This window comes from Psilocybe cubensis, chromosome 2, assembly GCF_017499595.1.
Source record: "Psilocybe cubensis strain MGC-MH-2018 chromosome 2, whole genome shotgun sequence".
Classification (NCBI taxonomy): Eukaryota; Fungi; Basidiomycota; class Agaricomycetes; order Agaricales; family Agrocybaceae; genus Psilocybe; species Psilocybe cubensis.
In genome coordinates, this window is record NC_063000.1 from 1,357,835 (window position 1) to 1,375,929 (window position 18,095).

The window sequence follows — 18,095 nt, forward strand, 5'->3', positions numbered from 1 at the left end:
AACTCTAGCTACTCACCCAGGCTCAAGCTCCAGTTTACCTCCTTGGGCGCTCATCCGACTACTTAAATATACTTCAACTCCTATTTCACAAGAAAGCGAAGGAAATATTCGAACGCCTCACGGCATTAATTTTTAGAAGCCTGAAGAAAAACACATTGCACGCCTTGTGCATTCCACGACGCTTTCCGAAGGAAAACTCAACATGACATTCGGCAAACCCCTAAGACCAAGGTCCCCCATGATCACCACCAAATTGCATCTCTCTTTGCACGCATGGACAGGCTATTTTGTCAAAGAATTACCCCCTGAGTAGGGATGTTCGAGCTTGATGACTCCCAACGACGTTGGCGGGCCATATTCAATGTAATGTGTATTCTAGCGGCGGCGTTCATGGATACCTTTGATCTTTTGTAAATTTTCTACTCCACATCGTAGTACCCTTCTGTCGGCTAGACTTAATATCGTTGATGTGGCCAATTTAGCCCGTTGTGGGCAACCGCACGCCTTCCAAACGTTCCAGCACAAAATTTCATGCCTGGCAATCATCATTCCAAGTGGAGAACTTTTGACTCTCTCATTCGAATAGTCCTGGAAACGAGGCAAAGGGTACATACGGTGTGCCAAAATTTTTAGATCCTGAACCCTTGCAATTGTAGCACTTAACGCAAATGTACACGCATCCGAAAAGCCACACCCACCATGTACTCCTATACAGCTATTCATGGCACTCTTGTTAGCGAGCAGACCGTATCATGAGTGTTTGACCTTTTAACCATCCAAATCCACTCGATATTTCAGCAAACAAACAGCATTCATATGGAAGCTCCATATGAACCCAAAATGGAATAAAGTTTTCCAGATTAGTCCATCCACGTACGACTGAACAATGCGTCGCAAATTCTCCACAGTATGTTAGTGCCCGGGGTCCTTTAAACAGGCCCAACTTGCCCACGTCACTGTCTATCGCGTCGACCTGTCCATCCGTCCTGAAATCGATCTGTCCATCATTCGCATGGCATGCCTTCGAGAGGAACTATCACGAGCACGGAGCTGTAAGCGAACACCTTTATGCCACCAATGTCCATTAGCTTGAGTGTGCATTTCCTCAAAAACTCAAAGCGCAGTCAACTGAGAAGTCGAAATCTGATGTTCGAACATGCACAACAAAACGGAATAGACGGAACAATAGAGTTCAATGTACACGTCCAGCTCCTTAACAGGGACAGTTTGCTGTCATGCATTCCAAAACTGTGTTCACAGAAACACCGGTGTATCATGATTACAAGTACATCAGACGCCATAGAAAAAATGTAAAAGCAAAAATCCATCCTAAAACCCAAGAGCCGCATCCACAGCATGACCGTACCCAATAAAATTATGAAACATCCATTTTTCGTTCAATATCCAATGCCTCGCCGAGCTCTTCGTTGAGGGGAGCCATATTTTCGGGGAAACGGAACCGATGCCCAGTTCCGCGCTGCACCGCATCACAATCGTGGATCACGTATCGCCTGGATGTTGCACATCAACATCTATCCACGAGTCCGTGACAAGTCTGATAGGATGTGAGAGCTGAAGCGGTACTAGCGGTGAGGATCGTGGAAAGGATGGACCTAATGAGAGCACAAGGAAGTCCTATAAAAGCATAATAATGGCAGGCAGCCGAGCAGATTCATACACACGCACGACAGTCGAGGAACGAAGATGCAGTCGCCGACACCATTCCGGATGCCAACAAGAAGATAGAGATGAAAAGCCCGAGAACAAACACAATGCATGAGTATATCAGTGAGTGACACGATGAAATCAAAACATGAAGAGGTAGACAAACCTTAACTATCAGGTTGCTGACACTAAACCCCCCGCTGGTCACTTCACCCCAACATTTCAATTCTCCTTGCCAATCCAGACTGATGTCTGCATCTGGATCCTCGGATGTACTGTCACTTCCTCGATGATCTCCAAAGCTCACCGCGGTAGCTTGTGGTGGAATCGACCACATTTTTCCCATTCCAATAGTAAATGTTCTGAATCGTCTTTTCCCGTTGATTTCAATTACCACCTGCCGCGCGATGGAGACGCGGATGGTGCAGTCTGGAGCGAAAGGATCACCCACTATCTTCGAAAGCGTAGGGCTTGTGATTCGTAAATGCGGACTGGACTGCGGAAGTAATTCTCGGAATGAGGCCAAGGAACTACACAACTGAAGATGGAACGGGATCGTGTCCGTGAGAGCAAAAGTCTGAACAGAAGGTATGAATAGCTTTGCGGACAATACTTTAGCACGCTTCTGTGTCGTATCAGAAAAAGCACACTCACATGGCATTCTATAGGTTTTATATTGGCCTTTGGACGAACTCCCATTGTCGCCACAACCTGCAGCCATTCCTCTGGATCAGGCTTAATGGACGAGAAGACGGAATCAGAAAGAATTATGGGACGACTGGGGCGCGTTCTAGGGCGAAAATTGACCATCGTCATGTATCTGAATACAATTTTAGATCAGGAACACTCTCCACGAACCATAAACGAATGTCTTAGTAAAGCTGGTAAGTACAAATCAAACTCACGTTTTATTTGTAGTCCAAGACGCCAGGTGATAGGACCTCGTTCTGGTGATCGTGATACTGAGTGTATACATACACCGGACGAACAAGGCAGGTATGCCGAGGAATGTCGCCTCAAAGGAGGGAGGCAACCTCCAATTCTTTCCCTCCACTTCGTAGAAGTGCGGAAACTGGATGTAAAGTGGCAGTATTGAAGGACATCGTTGGTCATTTGCGGTATCGGTGGTGGTACCATCTGCGGGTTGCTGCTTCCACAGGACCTGCGATTCCGATACAAGAGAGGCCGCCATTGAGCCAGTGTCTGCAGATGATAAACTCATATGCCCTTGAAGCTTTGTTATTGAATATACGAGCCGACATTAGAATTCATCAGCAGATTCGAAAGTTAAGACCAAAAGGCCAAGATGAAAGCAAAAATATATATTTGGTATTAAATTCAAGCACGAACGGAGAGGTGATGGGTACCACCTCAGCGTAAAACACATCGTGCCAGAACTCACCTTGGCAGTGACCCGAATGATTTTATCCGTATTCTTCAGCTCAATCTCCCCAGTGATTCTCCCATTACGACTATACGTTGGGAGCCGCGCACCATTCTCCTGGTCTTTCAGAATGAGGGTTGCCTGACCCCATTGCCTAATGAATGTCCCTTGAGGGGTTATGGATCCCACGCGCGGCGTAGATGCAACAGTTTCCTCGTCTTCATGCGGCTGGGTTGAATATACAGGAGGGTCGGGCGAGGGCGCGGCTGGCCTTCCAACGTCAACTGATAGCCTGCGCTGACTTGAATACGGTGGAGGTGTGGCCATGGACATGGTGCCACCAGCAGACAAGGCTCGGGAACTTTGAATGGCAGGTGACGCAAAAAGGCACAATAGTCTCGCACTGATAAGGGTTCAAGACTGCACTACTGGGGGAGGTCGAGTATAGTTAGAGGTAGAACGCCTTGGTCATCGAACGCAGCAGGCAGCTTGAAGGCACTGCGCTTTCCTGCGTATATTGCGTGAGGGAAGGAAGGTGGTGGAATTCCTGTAACGGAACGTAAGTCTTTAATGCAGCCAAGGCAAGCATCATTCTGGCATATCATCACCTCACTTTGGTTGTGTATCCCCACACAAGTTTGGTTATAATTAGAAAATAAGACGGCCTAACGGCCCAACGGTGCCTATAACAGTTCCATGAAAAGGCAAATGAATAGAATGCCGAACAATTCTGCGATAGTAATTTGCCCTTAGGAATTAGAAATCGGTTCAAGGAGGAGGTAAAGGGTGTTATGGTGTCTACTTTCCGTCAGTAATACCATCATATGTAAACGAAGGGTGCCATGGTCTGCTCACCATCTTGACCGTGGGTTTTATGAATCGACTTGCCGTGTTGGGTCACATTGGTCTCCAAAAATCAACAACCTTCACAAACTTGACTTCAAGCGAAGTTTAAGTTAAGTTGGGGCACCACAGCTCGTTAGAACATACCGATCCCCATTAATCCTGATATTCCGAAATTTCCGAAAATTTGTTGGTTGAGCCTTGGTTGAGCCAGTCCCTGCTGTAAGATCCCGATGCATTACCAGACTCTTTCTGTATCCTCTATTTGTCCTGTATACACAGACTCGACAACCAGGAGTAGACATAGATCATTCAAATCAACTATGGCGGACGACAGGAAGCCATGGGGTAGAAATGATTGGTTTGTGTTGGGATAGATCTTGGATGACTTGTTGCTTGGGCTTTGGCACATGATGGTCATTGGTGACCAAGAATCTTACGAGAAATTAGATCAAGCAATTCTTAAGTCCGTGTCAAGTCCGTGTAGCTGGTGGCTTCTGGTAAATACAAAAACCACAAGACATATCTACGTTCTCGTAGGGCTTCTTTAAGTTTTTTTTTTTTGGAAAAGACGTTACAGTACCATGAAGCCGGGCGTCCAAATCTGTAATCTGTGGGTTGCGCCAGGACGAGCTTTTTTGCCTTCTTTATTTATTACAACAAACTACAAAATCTCATGGACAAGGTGTGCCCGTGAAACGCGTATAAGTTAATAGTCCAAAATTACATGGCATAGTAAAGTGTCCAACCGAATTATCGCGTACAAATAGCAACTCAGTGGGAGGTCACCCACCAAGTAGTCAGCACGAAGGTTAGTAGAGGAAAGATAGCAATATCTCTAACATCAGCTATGACGATGCCAGGCCAGGTCCGACGATATGACGCAAATCGAGAATTCCCTGAATAAAGCAATCCCAGCAAGTCCTTCAGTTTTCCAGGCCAGTTATTTGAGATACTAGTATTCTGTTGACGACGATGGTCTTGTATCACAAACCAGCCAGGGGAGGGTCCCTGACCAGAAGATGTTGGAGGATATGTGTCCCGTCTGCCTTCTGCCTCAACGTCGTCGTTTGAGAATGACTGTCTATACCGTCTAGGTGCCTGCTGCCCCATATTTGATGCAAGGACAATAACAAGGGATATTGCTAGAAGGGGAATATAAACAACCAGGTATATCCCAAGTTGGTCTGGAAGTAGACAGGGTGCGTCGGCGTAGGTGGGTTTGTCGCTCGCTCTGATGTTTGTGGGCATCAAAGATAAGAGTTGGAAACCAGGTCGGCGAACGTTCATGACCATGGACAGAGATTTAACCGTAACTTCTCTGACCATCTTCTCTACGCCACCATGTTGATAAACATGGGTGTATTCGCAGTAATCGTGGTCATCTCCGCTACAAACAACAGTTAAAAAATCAGGTATCAGAAACAATAACGCGACTTACCTGTACACCACTGTCGGGGTCAAAAATTCTAGAAGTCGCAGAGATGATTGCTTCTCCAGAGTGTTCTGATAACCAAGCCCAACGCCTGGCCTTATTGTACCCTTCTCGCGTAGCGGACCGCATGACCTTCCATCCGATCTGAACAAGGGTATATGCGATAACAGGATTACTGGGTCTGGATGTGGCCCTAGAGAATGTTGAATGTTTTGTTAGCTTTGAGCATAGTGGACTTACGGGATGGAAATTTCTTCATAAAGTCGAGGGCTCCGTAAGGAACAGGATCCCATCTTTCGAATGATTTCTTTTGACCATGGCGTTGGGAATCCTCGTCAGCATAGCTAGGAGCGTCAAAAAGTACAAGAGTATGATTTGCCACAGAAATCTCTTGGTTAGGTTGCCCGAAATGTTCGATGTATCGAGCCCGAGCCACATCAGAGAACTGAGTAATTTTCGCCCCAAGGCTGGAAGCACTTTCAGGACGACAGCATTACGAACAGATAAATTACGTGACGCACCCAACATCGTGGTTTCCTGGAATGAAATACACGGGGATATCTACGTTCAGGGTGAATATTTTGTTGAAGCGACTGAAATACTCGCTATACCTAACGAAGTAAGTTGGTTAAGGGATGGACTCAGGGGAAAGTTCTCAGACACGCACTCTTCATCCGTCATTACGAACCGACCACTGTCCATCATATCACCGAGAAACACCACCACATCAGGTTTCTTGTACAGAGCAGTCCTCCAGTTCTTTCGAAGGTTTAGGTCAACAAGAAATTGTGTGATGTATGAAAGGACGAGGCCGCGACTTGGATAAGAGTGTCGATCAATGATTTGAGGGTCAGCCACAAGAAGAACATGGGTGGGCTTAGAATGCGAAGCTTCTACACCTAGATTGTCCTGAGTACCTTGATAAGCAATGAAATATCAGCGACGTAATAGGGACAGACCGCAAGTAGAGCCGAGTCCGGCCATTTGCAACTTCTAACACTCGCGTCCCATGTCCAAACCTCATACCAAAGAATCACCAATACCCAGAATACCCTGAGGGAGTTGACGACTGTGCGTCCTCTGGAGAAGGCTGCCATGCATTCCCAGCTGCAACGTGGTTGAGAGATTGTTGAAATAGGACGATCAAACGCCAATACAAGTCTCAAACAAGTCCTATTAGTATCAGAGTTAAACACACCTTAACACCGTGACCGAAATGTACCATGTCAAGTAATCAATTTACACAACCTACAATTGGTAGCAAATTCTTCTGTCAACCAGATCTCTAGAGTACTGTTGGCTTTAAGTTTTGTTATCTAAACCACAGAAAGTATATTGTATCAGAATTCAGGCAACACTCAAAATCCTTCAATATTGATCGTGCAAGGAGACTCCGGTCAGAGGGTTACGTTTAGCGATAGACAAATAAGAAAAAAGGCTGTGCGACTGTATGTTTCTGAGATCGGGGGGAAGTGAGCAGAGCGAGAGCAGCAATGAGGAGGCACAGGGTAAACTAAGATGTGCTCCTCACAGTCCACACGTTCAGACACGGAAATTCCAGAGGCGAAGTGGGAACCGGAACGTAGCTCATTAATGCTGGGAACATAGGATGGCCCAAATATTGGTTTGATAGTCTAATATGATATTGCACTTGTGGGTCTATAAACTGTTCATTAGTTTAATGGTGACCGCCATGACCACCACCAGCCACGAATCCGTGATTACCCTATAGAGGATACATTAGGATACATTTGGGCGGTATACATCGTAATGCTTACAATCAACTTCTGTCCATCCTTTCTGCGGCGTATCTTTAGTATATAATAAAGCTGAAAGTGTAGTAAAGCAAGCAAACCTAGCACGGTAGAAGATGAAGAACCACATTGAGGCTCCCAAAGCCTTGGCGAGGAAGTTATATCCAGCGCCGGGAAGATGAGGGTGAAATCCTGGGGCTATATCAAGCTGTTCAACCCAGAGAGGACAGACACAATCCTGTGCACGGAGAACGCACCGTGCCCTCCAGCCATTGTACAGTACGGTTTCGGGAGAGAGTTGTGTTTATCCTTGTTTGTTCCGAAGACGCGACACAAGGCGCGCTTCCCAGATTGTTTAGCTTCCGCACCTTGAGATATTTCTCTGCCACCGTTTCCTTCCCACTCCCACTTCCACACAGGATGAAGGAATCTGAAAAGCAAAAACGGGAGATCTCTGAACCTCCCAGAATCACGTACGATGCTGCAACGAGAACTTTCGATCGTCTTTTTAAGGGTGAAATCCACATTTTCGCCAGAGTTAGCCGTCGCGTTAATGCCATCTTTAGAGGACTCCTTGGATGCGATGAAAACCGTCGTGCGCAAAAAGCTTGGCCTATCTGGATCTGCTCCAGTCTTTCTTTCTCAATGGCGCGAAGGAAAGGCCGTCGATTTGGAAGATGGTATTTATTTTTTCGAAGCGTTTGCCGCCACGCGCTAACACACACCCATTACAGATGATGACTTTGAGGCATTTTCTGCAGCAGCGCGATCTTCTTCATCTGTTGTAGTCAAGGTCATTCTTGGAGAAAGTCAAACTCGGACATTGCCTTCAGCGGATGAAAATGAGGTAAGTTACTGACATCTTAACTTCGCGCTGCATTTTTATTTTCTGTATAGACGCCTTCAATAACGAAAACCAAACGGAAAAGAAAGTCTAGACATAGTGTAACACCTCCCGTCACTGAAAGACCACCTGAAGAGAGTATCACTCCTGATAGCGGTCCTGAACTTGTACCTGCAAAAAAGCGAAGAGTCTCGTTTGCGGCTGATGCACCCGAGCTAGGGCAAATCATGGAAGAAAAATTGAAGAAAAAAGGAAAGGAGAAGTCTGCCTCACCGCCCAGAGACATCACAGAGCACGAGCAATCTGAGAAAGAAGGGGAGAGTGGCAAGAAGAAAAAGAGAAAGAAGAATAAGCGCAAAGATAAGGAAGGCGAAAACTTGGAGGAGGATAACACGAAGGCAACGGCGGAAAAACTTGCTGTGGGGCATGAGAGCGGAAAGAAGACTACCGCGGATTCTACAATCTCCAAAATCCCTTCCAACGATGTCGCACTTGCTGCTGTCACTGAATTTGGGCAACCGACACCACAGCCTAAAAAGTCGAAGAAACGGTCAAGGTCTGGTGATGCTCAGGATGAATCGATTCCTACACAGCAACCTGTTCCCACATCTGCTGCTGATGAACATGAAAGGCCTACAAAGAAAGCGAAGAAGAAAAAGGCCACAGAAATCGGTGCTGCCGACATTCCTATTACAGATGTAACTGTCGACACAACCACTATTACTAAAACGACCTCGGAAACTGTATCGTCTACTGTACACCCCTCTGCAAATAATGGTGCAGAGGAAGCCAAGAAACAGCGCAAAAAGAAGGAGAAGGTTACTGCCGACTTGGAGGACAATTCTATTTCTGAGACTGTGGATCCTGGAATTGTATCCAAAAATCCTGATGATGCTGTTTCTGAGAAACCGAAAAAGTCGGCAAAATCTAAGTCTGCGAACATTGCACCAAGCAGCGCTGCCGCTGAACTAACACGCACGGACGAACCGTTGCCCACGTCAAACAGTATCACCGCGACCAGTGCTCCCGCGGCGGATGTGTCTGATAAAGCCCCTGTTACTAAGAAATCGAAGAAAAAGGATAAAGAGAAAACTGCAGCCACAAAACAGACCGAAACCGCATTAGACACCACAGGTGCTTGATCATTGTCTTTATTGTGTCAATTCTCTAACAAAATTATCGGACCATCACCAGATACGCTTTCTCGGCCTGACACTAGTATGTCGACTGTCACCCACTTGCATGATTGCTATGTCGATTCTAATATACGCGCACAAGCAGAATCCAAAAAAAACAAGGACACCGAAACCGATTCTGAGAATTCAGGTGAAATAATAAGATTCATTTTGTTTTACACATCTATTAAAGTATTAATGTAGCGACTGCTGTAACGAAAGATGGCGTTGAATCATCCGAGGTTACTAACGGTTGGTACTAAACCTTTCATCACCATTGCGTCTAATCAATCTTGTGTAGCGAAATCAACGAAAAAAACCGGCAAGCAGAAGAAAACCGAGACTATTAACACTGAGCAAACCAGCTCAACGAAAGGTCAGTCTTCGTCTATTTTGCTTGCTCATAATTGAAATATAGCATTGTGAATGGTAGGACAATCGACAGAACAAGCAAACGCAGCCATAGAAACAGCCGCTGTTATGAAAGAGGCCACAAGATTGGCTGTAGAGAACGTGCTGAAAAAGGCCGCTGAGAAAGCTGCTTCCTCTTCTTCTGGACAAGCCAACGCCACTTATTCACCAACGGCGACGACAGATGTTACATCCGCCGCAAATCACCCTACAAAGGCACCCTCATCATCGGAAAGCAGTAAAAGCATCGAAAAATCTCGCGTTTCCTTAGCGAAGTCAGCCAAAGAATCTGACACCTGCCCTATCTGTGAAACATCACCCTTCCATGCTCGTTCAAGATGCCCTGTAATCAAGTCTGGTATCCGAGCTATGCGCAAGAAGGTTGCCGAATTAGAACAGGATACATCTAAAGACGGTGCCGATTCTCGTGCTAGTATCATTCTTGAGCTACAAAATATTATTGACAGGCGGACCAAGAAGCCTCGAGCTCCCGATGCCCAAAAACCTGGTGGTACAGAGGCAGAATCCGAGTCTCCTGGCAAGGAGTCAGAAGTGGTTGCGACAGTTGATGTTACTTGTCCCGTTCCCACTTCTGTCCCAGAGCCGTCTATAGAAGCTGAAGCTGCTCCTACGGCAGTCGTCCCACCTGCTTCTGTTCCCAGAATATCTGGAACCCCCTCTGGCAAACCAATTTCAGCACGGGAGATCCTGAACCAAAAAGCTCAACAAACCCTTTCCTCTCGAGCATCGTCATCGCAAAAACCTGTGGCTAGTGTTCCAACTGTGCTGCCTGCCATGTCCAAACCAACACATATAGCAGAGGTCGCTCTTAGTATGGAACTTTCGCGGTTTGGTGATATGTCGCAGTTTACCGATAAAGATCTGGATGCACTAATTCGTGGTCCGAGGCTATCGATGAAGAACGCGCTCCCTACTTCTGACACAGAGGATGAGAGCGAGCAAGAGGAGGAGGATGTTGTCTTGGAGGAGGATGTTACTGTTGAAGACAGAGCCGCCCGAAATGCGAGTCGGGTAGAATACCCAAGTTCTTCCGATGAAGCCGAGGATGAGGAAGAAGACGAAATTCCTTCTGGTGGTCCATCGAATGTCGACCATCCTTCAACAGCAGCGATTATCGAGGAAGCGGAGGAAGACGAAGAAGAAGCCAAAGATGCTGAGAAGTCTCAAGGCAATTTATCTTTTCATGACATCAACGCCCTCGGCAGCTCTGTCGAACCTGACAGGACCGGGAATAACGCTGTTCATGCTGCCGTCGGCGCTGATCTTGCTTCTATCAACGAGCCAGAGGCGTCGAAAAGCAATGGTGCTAAAGATTCAGATAATGATTCTGACAAATCTGACTCTGATTCTGAGGACTCTTCTCCTTCTGGGCCGAAGGTTTCTCCTGAAAATGTCATTGAGGATGAGGATGCGGATCCAATAGAACCATCTGACCCTCCCACTTCTACTCAGCCACGCCCCGTTGAAGACCTCATTTCATCCGGCGAGGAGGACGTACCTCTTTCACAGTCCACTCCCAAGTCTGAAGTTGTCGGACGCACTAGAAGTCAGAGAACCACCGCAGCAATCAAAAGGTCCACCATTACCAGCCAACCACCAGAGTCACAGAGCAAAGATCCAGCATCAAAGGATGCCCCTGTCGAAGAGACTCCGAAACCGCGAACGAGAGGCATGAAGAAGCTCACAGAATTACCTGTACCACCAAACCCAGCCGTTCGCGTCATTCGCCAAGCAGCAGTTGCAACCCCAAAAACTCGAAGACAGCTTGCACAAGAGAAACAAAGGGAAGAAACGCCCGAAGAATCTGAGGTTACTGTAAGGACACGAAGCGCCGCAGCTGCAGCTGCGAAAGCCAAGGTACCTGCGAAAGCACCTCCGAAAACTCCAGCGAAGACGCCTGCCAGGGCAAAGACAACTGCTAAACCCCTTTCGAAGCAAGGAAAATCAACTGTATCGAATGCAGTCCCAACAAATCAAGATCATGGGCCCACTCCAATTCCACCCTCTTCACCTGGGAAAAGAGCCGCTGGTTCCTCTTGGGCTGTGCTGCAGGAGAATGTGCACTCACAAGTCGATACTGATAACGGAGGTCAGGTTGATGAACTACTCTCAAGTCCTACCATTGAGCCTCGGACTACTCGTGACCCTGGAGGTAAAGGTGAGAACTCAATGAGCGTCAACGGATCTCAACAAGATCCGTTGTTCATTCCTGCTGAAAGCCAACAATCATTCCCCTACTCTCAGTATCCTCTGGACGTCCCTCACACCAGTCAGGCAATTGCTTCACCCAATGACTCTGACGATGAGAATGAAGTTGCTTTAGCCGTTGTAAAAACGTCATCAGCACCCCAAAAACAGGCATACCGTTCACTTACAGACATCGCCAGCCAGTCGAAACTGTTTGCCCCGAGGCCTTCTCAGATATTGAAACAAATTACAGAGCCACAGGACGAAGATCTCTTTGGTCGAAATGGTCAAGAATCGGAAGAGTCGGATAGCGGGAGTGACTCCGATGACGACAACAAGAAACGAATATCGTCCCATATTCCGGCAACGAGACGGGCAGGTGTTGCTGTGCCGAAGAAGAAATAATTTATCTATGACATACTACTTGCTCCTGGATGTTCTTGAACCCTTGCTTTCGTCATGTCTAAACCATACTAACTTTTTGTCGGCTTTCATTTGTATCATACAACAGATCGTTATCACTTGTAGCATAAGTATCACATTTACACATTCTGATCTAAGTCATGGCTGCGTACACGTACATAGTCAGAATCTACCTTTAATTTGTCGCATATTTCGGCCGTGGGTTGGTCAGGTTGTAACGGGGATTGGCTCATCGATCGGAGTTTGAAAAAAATGCAGGAAGAATAATAGCCCCTGCCCGCCTCTCTTTCCTTTTCTCTTCACTCTATCTCTACAAAAGCCGCACTCGCCTTTTCTTTCTCCCTCTTCTTTCAACCAGGAGCTCCCTCCTTGTTCATGATCTTCACTCAGAACACCAGAGACGAGTATGTTCCCTTTTCGATCAATTTGGTTCTTTTTCTGATACCGTTTGGTCGCTAGTTATCTCAGCGACCTCGTATTTTCTCTCCTGAACCTATAGACAGCGCCAGCCCAGCATGTTTGTTCGTTATATTATTCGCACATCTGCCCCTCAGCTTTCTCGAGGGCTCGCCACTCATGCAGGGCCCGCTGTTGCGGTTCCAGCTACCCTCCACCTCAAGTCAGGGCAGTCCTTCCATGGGAAATCCTTCGGAGCTCCCAGAAGCATCTACGGAGAGACCGTTTTCTCCACATCCATTACATCTTGTAAGATTTTTTTCCATGCTCTAAAATTATTCATGTTTAAGCACTTCTTCCCCCAATAGACACCGAGTCTATGACTGATCCCTCGTATCGTGGTCAGATTTTAGTGTTCACAACCCCTATGATTGGAAACTATGGTGTCCCCCATAATGTCGCTCCTTACGATTCTCAGGACGTCGGTGTTATTCTTGAGTCTAAGAAGATCGAGGCTGCTGCAGTTGTAGTCAGCGACGTTGCCGAGAAATTCTCCCACTACAAGGCTGTTGAATCTCTTGCAGATTGGTGTAAACGCCACAACGTCCCTGCCATCACTGGTGTCGACACTCGCGCTATTACCAGGCTTTTGCGTGATCAAGGCACCACCCTTGGCCGCCTCGCAGTTGGCGATGATGCTGCCCTCCCAAGCCCACAACCAGAGGAGTACTGGGATCCATCTAAAGAGAACCTCGTCGATCAAGTTTCTACCAAGGTCCCCTACGAGCTTAACCCTACTGGCAGCATCAAGATTGCTGTCCTTGACTTCGGTGCTAAAGCCAACATTCTTCGTGCCCTAGTTCGCAGGGACGCTGCCATAACTGTTCTTCCCTGGAACTACGATTTCAACTCCATCAGAGACCAATATGATGGTCTATTCTTAACCAACGGACCCGGTGACCCTGGTCATTGCATGGAAGCGGCTTTGAAGTTGCGTCGCACTCTCCAGGAATGGAACAAACCCGTTTTCGGTATTTGCATGGGTCATCAAATCATTGGAATGGCTGCTGGCCTCGACGCTTATCGCATGACTTTTGGCAACCGAGGACATAACCAACCCGTGTTGGCTCTTGCTTCTGCTGGTTCCATCAAGGCCGGACGGGTCTACGTCACTAGGTACGTTATCATCACTGGCTTTTCAATTTTACTAATCGGTTGCGCGCACCAGCCAAAACCATCAGTACGCTCTCAAGCTCCAGGATCCTTTCCCTCAGGGATGGGAACCATTCTTCATTAACTGCAATGATTCGTCTGTCGAGGGCATCAAGTCAACTACCGAGTCTGGCAAGAAGGTGTGGGGCGTTCAATTTCACCCTGAAAGCGCCGGTGGTCCTTTGGACACGATCGAGGTTTGTCGTACCGATCAAATTTTCCACTTGACTTTCTGACATCCCTTACAGATGTTCACTGACTTCGTTACCGAGTGCAAACTCCACAAGGCGCAGATGGCTGGCACTGCTGACTCTATCGTCGAGGAAATTCCTGTTGCACCTCGTGTTGCGGTCGCTGCCTCTGCCTGATGACTCGTTTTTGATTCGTTTTTCCTCTTCGCTGTCTTGTTCTGGTCCCTGATGAATGCTTAAGCCTTTTATTTGTAGTTCTATCTCAATAAATCTGTAGATGAATATAACCTTTCATTCTGTGTCTCACTCAGAGAAATATGAAAACCTCAAGTGCCTGATCAATGGTTTCTTGCATCTGTAGTATCAACCAATCATTTCAAGCTCCAACAATGCCGGGACTCGGGAGCTATACATAATTGCTGTTATCAGATTAGATCAAAGAAGCATCAGCAGAAAAGAACGATCAGGATTGTTACCTGCCGTCTGAGAATCTTCCATGTGTACCCTCTTTTGCTCCTTCAATATTTCACAAAATGTCCAAAGTGCTAACCAACTCCATCTGGAAAGCCAATGCCACTGTCCACTTAATTTGTCTACCGTGCACGGGCCATCCATGTGACGACGCATTGGGCAGGAAATCAGCAGCACGCTGTATGTGTCAATCAATCAAGACTGGGCAACTGACGATGCCGAGAATTTACAGTTGCGAGTGAATTGGTTATAACCACAGACTATCCGTGATTCTGTTTGTTTATGAAGAAACTTTCCAAATCAATGCCAGGGAATCGCAGCAAGCTAGCAGGCTTACATGGCCAAGTAACAAGTTCTTCGCTCTGTGCATTGATAGCGATGCGACATAGGTTGAATAACTAAAATGCACTCTGAGCATCGTCAGACGGGTCACGGACTGTTGCATCATGGATATAATTGTGAATTTGATTCGGTTATGTTGTCGGTCCGTCCGGCGATGTCAGTTGATGCCCCGCATCGGCTGCGACTGTTAGGAACAGTCCTCAGTCGAGCTAAGGGAAAAGAAATTTATACCGCACCCAGGGTCTCTGTAACCTTATAAAAGGATAATAGCCGTGCGGAAAGGCCCTTTCAACCCCCGACACTTTTTCTTACCCCTTGACGTCGACCATCCTCGAACTTGACATGGCACCAAAGATTTACACTTCACCCTATCCCTCGCAACCCCTGTATAATCATTCTGTATTTTCCCACCTCTTCTTTTCTGATCCCAAATATCCTAATAAAGTTGGGGGTTATCCTGGATCGTCTCCAGCATTCATCGACGCTCCTACCGGCACATCCATATCACGGAGTCAACTAAAGAACTTCGCACTTTCTCTTGCCTATGGTATCAAGAAAACCTTCTCTGCGAAGCGCGGCGACACTATTTTAGTTTTCTCTCAAAACTCCCTGACATGGCCGGTTGTAGTTTTTGGAGCAGGTTCGTGCCAATCTTCGCAGATAAACACGCGTCCTTCAGTTTCTAACGTGCATGTGCTGACCCATTTTCTTTGCTTGCAGTTGCTGCGGGACTCAGGTGTACACTGGCTAACAGTGCTTATAATGCAAGAGAACTTGCTTTCCAATACACCGACAGTGGTGCAAATTTAATTTTTGCCAGCGAAGAAGGTGTCGCTACTGCACGAGAGACCCTCAAAAGTTTGGGATTAAGTGCAGACGACGCTAATAAGAGAATTGTGGTTATGGCCACTGGGCTTGGTTGGGCAGGAGGCCCATCTACACCAATAACACCCGCCTCGAAGGGTCTTTTAACTGTGTCTGATTTGTTGGGCTTAGGTTCTATAAGAGAGGAAGAGAAATTTGAGGGCAAACTAGCGCACGAGACCGTGTATCTGTGCTACAGCTCAGGTGGGTGAATTGTGTTCCCCATTCGATGATAAAGATTATTTCTGAGAAATTTTCATACAGGCACTACAGGAAAGCCTAAAGGTGTCGAGGTAATTATATTACTTTATGGTTAGCCTTAGCCAGTGCCACCCTCACTAATCGTTCAATCAGACGACCCACAGGAATATCTGTTCCGTTTTGGAATGCGTGAGACCCGTATTCCCTGAGATAGGATCAAATGATACCATGCTTGGAGTTCTGCCATTTTACCACATTTACGGTCAGTCCCTTCGAAGTTTATGCTTAATCCAGAGACCTATACCATTTTTTGCAGGTGCCGTAAAACTTCTACACTTTCCTTTCCAATGCAACACTCCAGTAGCAGTGATGCCCCGATTTGACCCTGAGCAATTCTGCGCTAACGTTGAGCGGTATAATGCCACGGTGGCACTTATCGTACCTCCCGTCCTTGTTGTTTTAGCTCGTCACCCCGGTATGTTGTCCTTTTGTCCCTGTTTTCCGGACAAGTTATCCATTCTTTTTTACCCTTCATAAGCTGTCGACAAGTATGATATGTCTTCGATGCAAACACTACTATCTGGAGCCGCTCCTTTGGGTGCTGCTTTGACGAAACAGGCATGCCAGCTTTATTGTACACAGATTTCACTCATCTGATTGTTCCTCTAGGTCCAAAGTCGACTAATAACAAAGCGAAAAGGGAAAGGTCCTGTTTATATTCTGCAGGGTGTGTACGACAAAACGTTATGTCACTTTGCGTGTTTTCCAGGTACTGACTTAACCTACCAATATTAGGCTATGGTTTGACCGAAACATCTCCAACAACACATATTGTCCCCATAGAAGGTGCTGAGACTAAACTAGGAAGCATCGGTGTTCTTCTCCCGGGCCTCGAAGCTCGTCTTGTAGTTGACGGTGACGGAAATGGTGATATCGATGCTGCTGAAGGTCAGGCAGGGGAGATTTGGATTCGAGGCCCCACCGTTATGAAGGTAATCGTGTAACTGTTCCTTCTTCCCGAGATGTAAACCATTAACACATACCCAGGGATACCTAAACAATCCTGCAGCCACAAAAGAGGCGATCACGCCTGACGGCTGGTTCAAAACGGGTGATATCGCGACTCGCGACGCTGATGGATATTACCGAGTGGTTGACCGAAGAAAAGAATTGATCAAATACAAAGGATTCCAAGGCATGTTAAATGCTATCCAATTGACGGGCTAATTGCTAATTTATCGACATGAAGTGCCACCCGCTGAGCTAGAGAGCGTCCTCCTAACTCACCCAGAGATTGCGGACGTCGCTGTTATTGGTGTCGACAGTGCTAAAGAGGCCACTGAACTTCCAAGGTACCATTTGTCGTACTTATTTTAGTTATCATTCTGACTTTGTGACTGCTAGGGCCTATGTTGTCCATGCCCGTCCAGAGGAAATGAAAACAGAGGCGCAAAGGATTGCCTTTTCTGAAGACGTGAAACAATGGATTCAAAGCAAGGTTGCGAGACACAAGTATCTGCGAGGAGGCGTTGTAGTAATTGATATTATCCCGAAGAGGTCAGCCTTTCTCATGCTTTACATGAATTGGGAATAACTTTTTGTTATAGCGCTGCTGGAAAGATTCTCCGACGAGAGCTTCGAGATAAAGCAAAAGAGGAGTTGGCAGGTAGAGATCCTGCAGATAATAATATTAAAGCTAAGCTATAACGACTGTATTATACACATCAATGGTACCATATCCCACACAACCGTATTTATTTATTATGTAGAGGATCAAACATGAAAGAAAGGCATAATAGACATACCACATTTGCGGAAGCAAGGCATTAAAGATAAAAAAGATATTCAGGAGATGGGATGAAAACTAGAGAAGGGAATATGTTAGCACACTGTATAATTGTATAAATTGGATGGAAAAATGCTGTGTATCAGGGGTGTCAAATTCTGGAGCACACCCTCAATGGCATCGAGGTATTCACCATGAAGAAATTCAATCGAAATTGAAAGCATCATACAAACTGAGTGGAAAGAGGAAGGAGGTAAAGATGCTTACCTTAACTGTGCCAACAATCCATGCGTCCAGCAAGAGGAACATCGAGGTTCCAAAAAGCAAAAAATAAAGTGTGCTGGCCGAGAGTGAGCCCCATTGAGTTGATAAGACTCCTAGGAGTCAGACAATCGCATAACTGTATCTATGAGCAACGAAGAGCCTGTCCGTCCGAGTATACCACCGAGCAACGAGCATGCTCATATCTTCGCACACCCGCGCCTTTATC

General features: G+C 46.6%; 5 protein-coding genes across 5 annotated transcripts; 3 read left to right on the forward strand and 2 right to left on the reverse strand.

Annotated features, from left to right (window-relative positions):
- Positions 1-1,375: 1,375 nt before the first annotated feature.
- On the reverse strand, positions 1,376-3,382 carry JR316_0001935 (uncharacterized protein; the record flags this gene model as incomplete). Its single annotated transcript, XM_047887733.1, has 5 exons — positions 1,376-1,477; positions 1,832-2,263; positions 2,320-2,485; positions 2,571-2,899; positions 3,068-3,382. The coding sequence occupies 5 exons, from the start codon at positions 3,380-3,382 to the stop codon at positions 1,376-1,378; spliced, it is 1,344 nt and encodes a 447-aa protein (XP_047752656.1).
- Positions 3,383-4,666: 1,284 nt separating this feature from the next.
- JR316_0001936 (Cell division control protein 1) lies at positions 4,667-6,424 on the reverse strand (the record flags this gene model as incomplete). Its single annotated transcript, XM_047887734.1, has 6 exons — positions 4,667-5,282; positions 5,334-5,520; positions 5,568-5,794; positions 5,849-5,938; positions 5,995-6,236; positions 6,287-6,424. 6 exons carry the CDS (start codon positions 6,422-6,424, stop codon positions 4,667-4,669), a joined length of 1,500 nt encoding a protein of 499 aa, XP_047752657.1.
- Positions 6,425-7,501: 1,077 nt separating this feature from the next.
- Positions 7,502-12,124, forward strand: JR316_0001937 (uncharacterized protein; the record flags this gene model as incomplete). Its single annotated transcript, XM_047887735.1, has 8 exons — positions 7,502-7,595; positions 7,648-7,761; positions 7,816-7,928; positions 7,979-9,059; positions 9,120-9,251; positions 9,305-9,352; positions 9,402-9,476; positions 9,534-12,124. The coding sequence occupies 8 exons, from the start codon at positions 7,502-7,504 to the stop codon at positions 12,122-12,124; spliced, it is 4,248 nt and encodes a 1,415-aa protein (XP_047752658.1).
- Positions 12,125-12,657: 533 nt separating this feature from the next.
- Positions 12,658-14,118, forward strand: JR316_0001938 (Carbamoyl-phosphate synthase arginine-specific small chain; the record flags this gene model as incomplete). Its single annotated transcript, XM_047887736.1, has 4 exons — positions 12,658-12,847; positions 12,907-13,714; positions 13,767-13,947; positions 13,999-14,118. 4 exons carry the CDS (start codon positions 12,658-12,660, stop codon positions 14,116-14,118), a joined length of 1,299 nt encoding a protein of 432 aa, XP_047752659.1.
- Positions 14,119-15,096: 978 nt separating this feature from the next.
- JR316_0001939 (4-coumarate--CoA ligase-like 7) lies at positions 15,097-17,526 on the forward strand (the record flags this gene model as incomplete). The annotated part of the gene is made up of 12 exons (XM_047887737.1): positions 15,097-15,394; positions 15,475-15,822; positions 15,883-15,911; positions 15,973-16,081; positions 16,136-16,294; positions 16,358-16,437; positions 16,489-16,546; positions 16,615-16,811; positions 16,867-17,014; positions 17,069-17,171; positions 17,224-17,376; positions 17,427-17,526. 12 exons carry the CDS (start codon positions 15,097-15,099, stop codon positions 17,524-17,526), a joined length of 1,782 nt encoding a protein of 593 aa, XP_047752660.1.
- Positions 17,527-18,095: the final 569 nt, after the last annotated feature.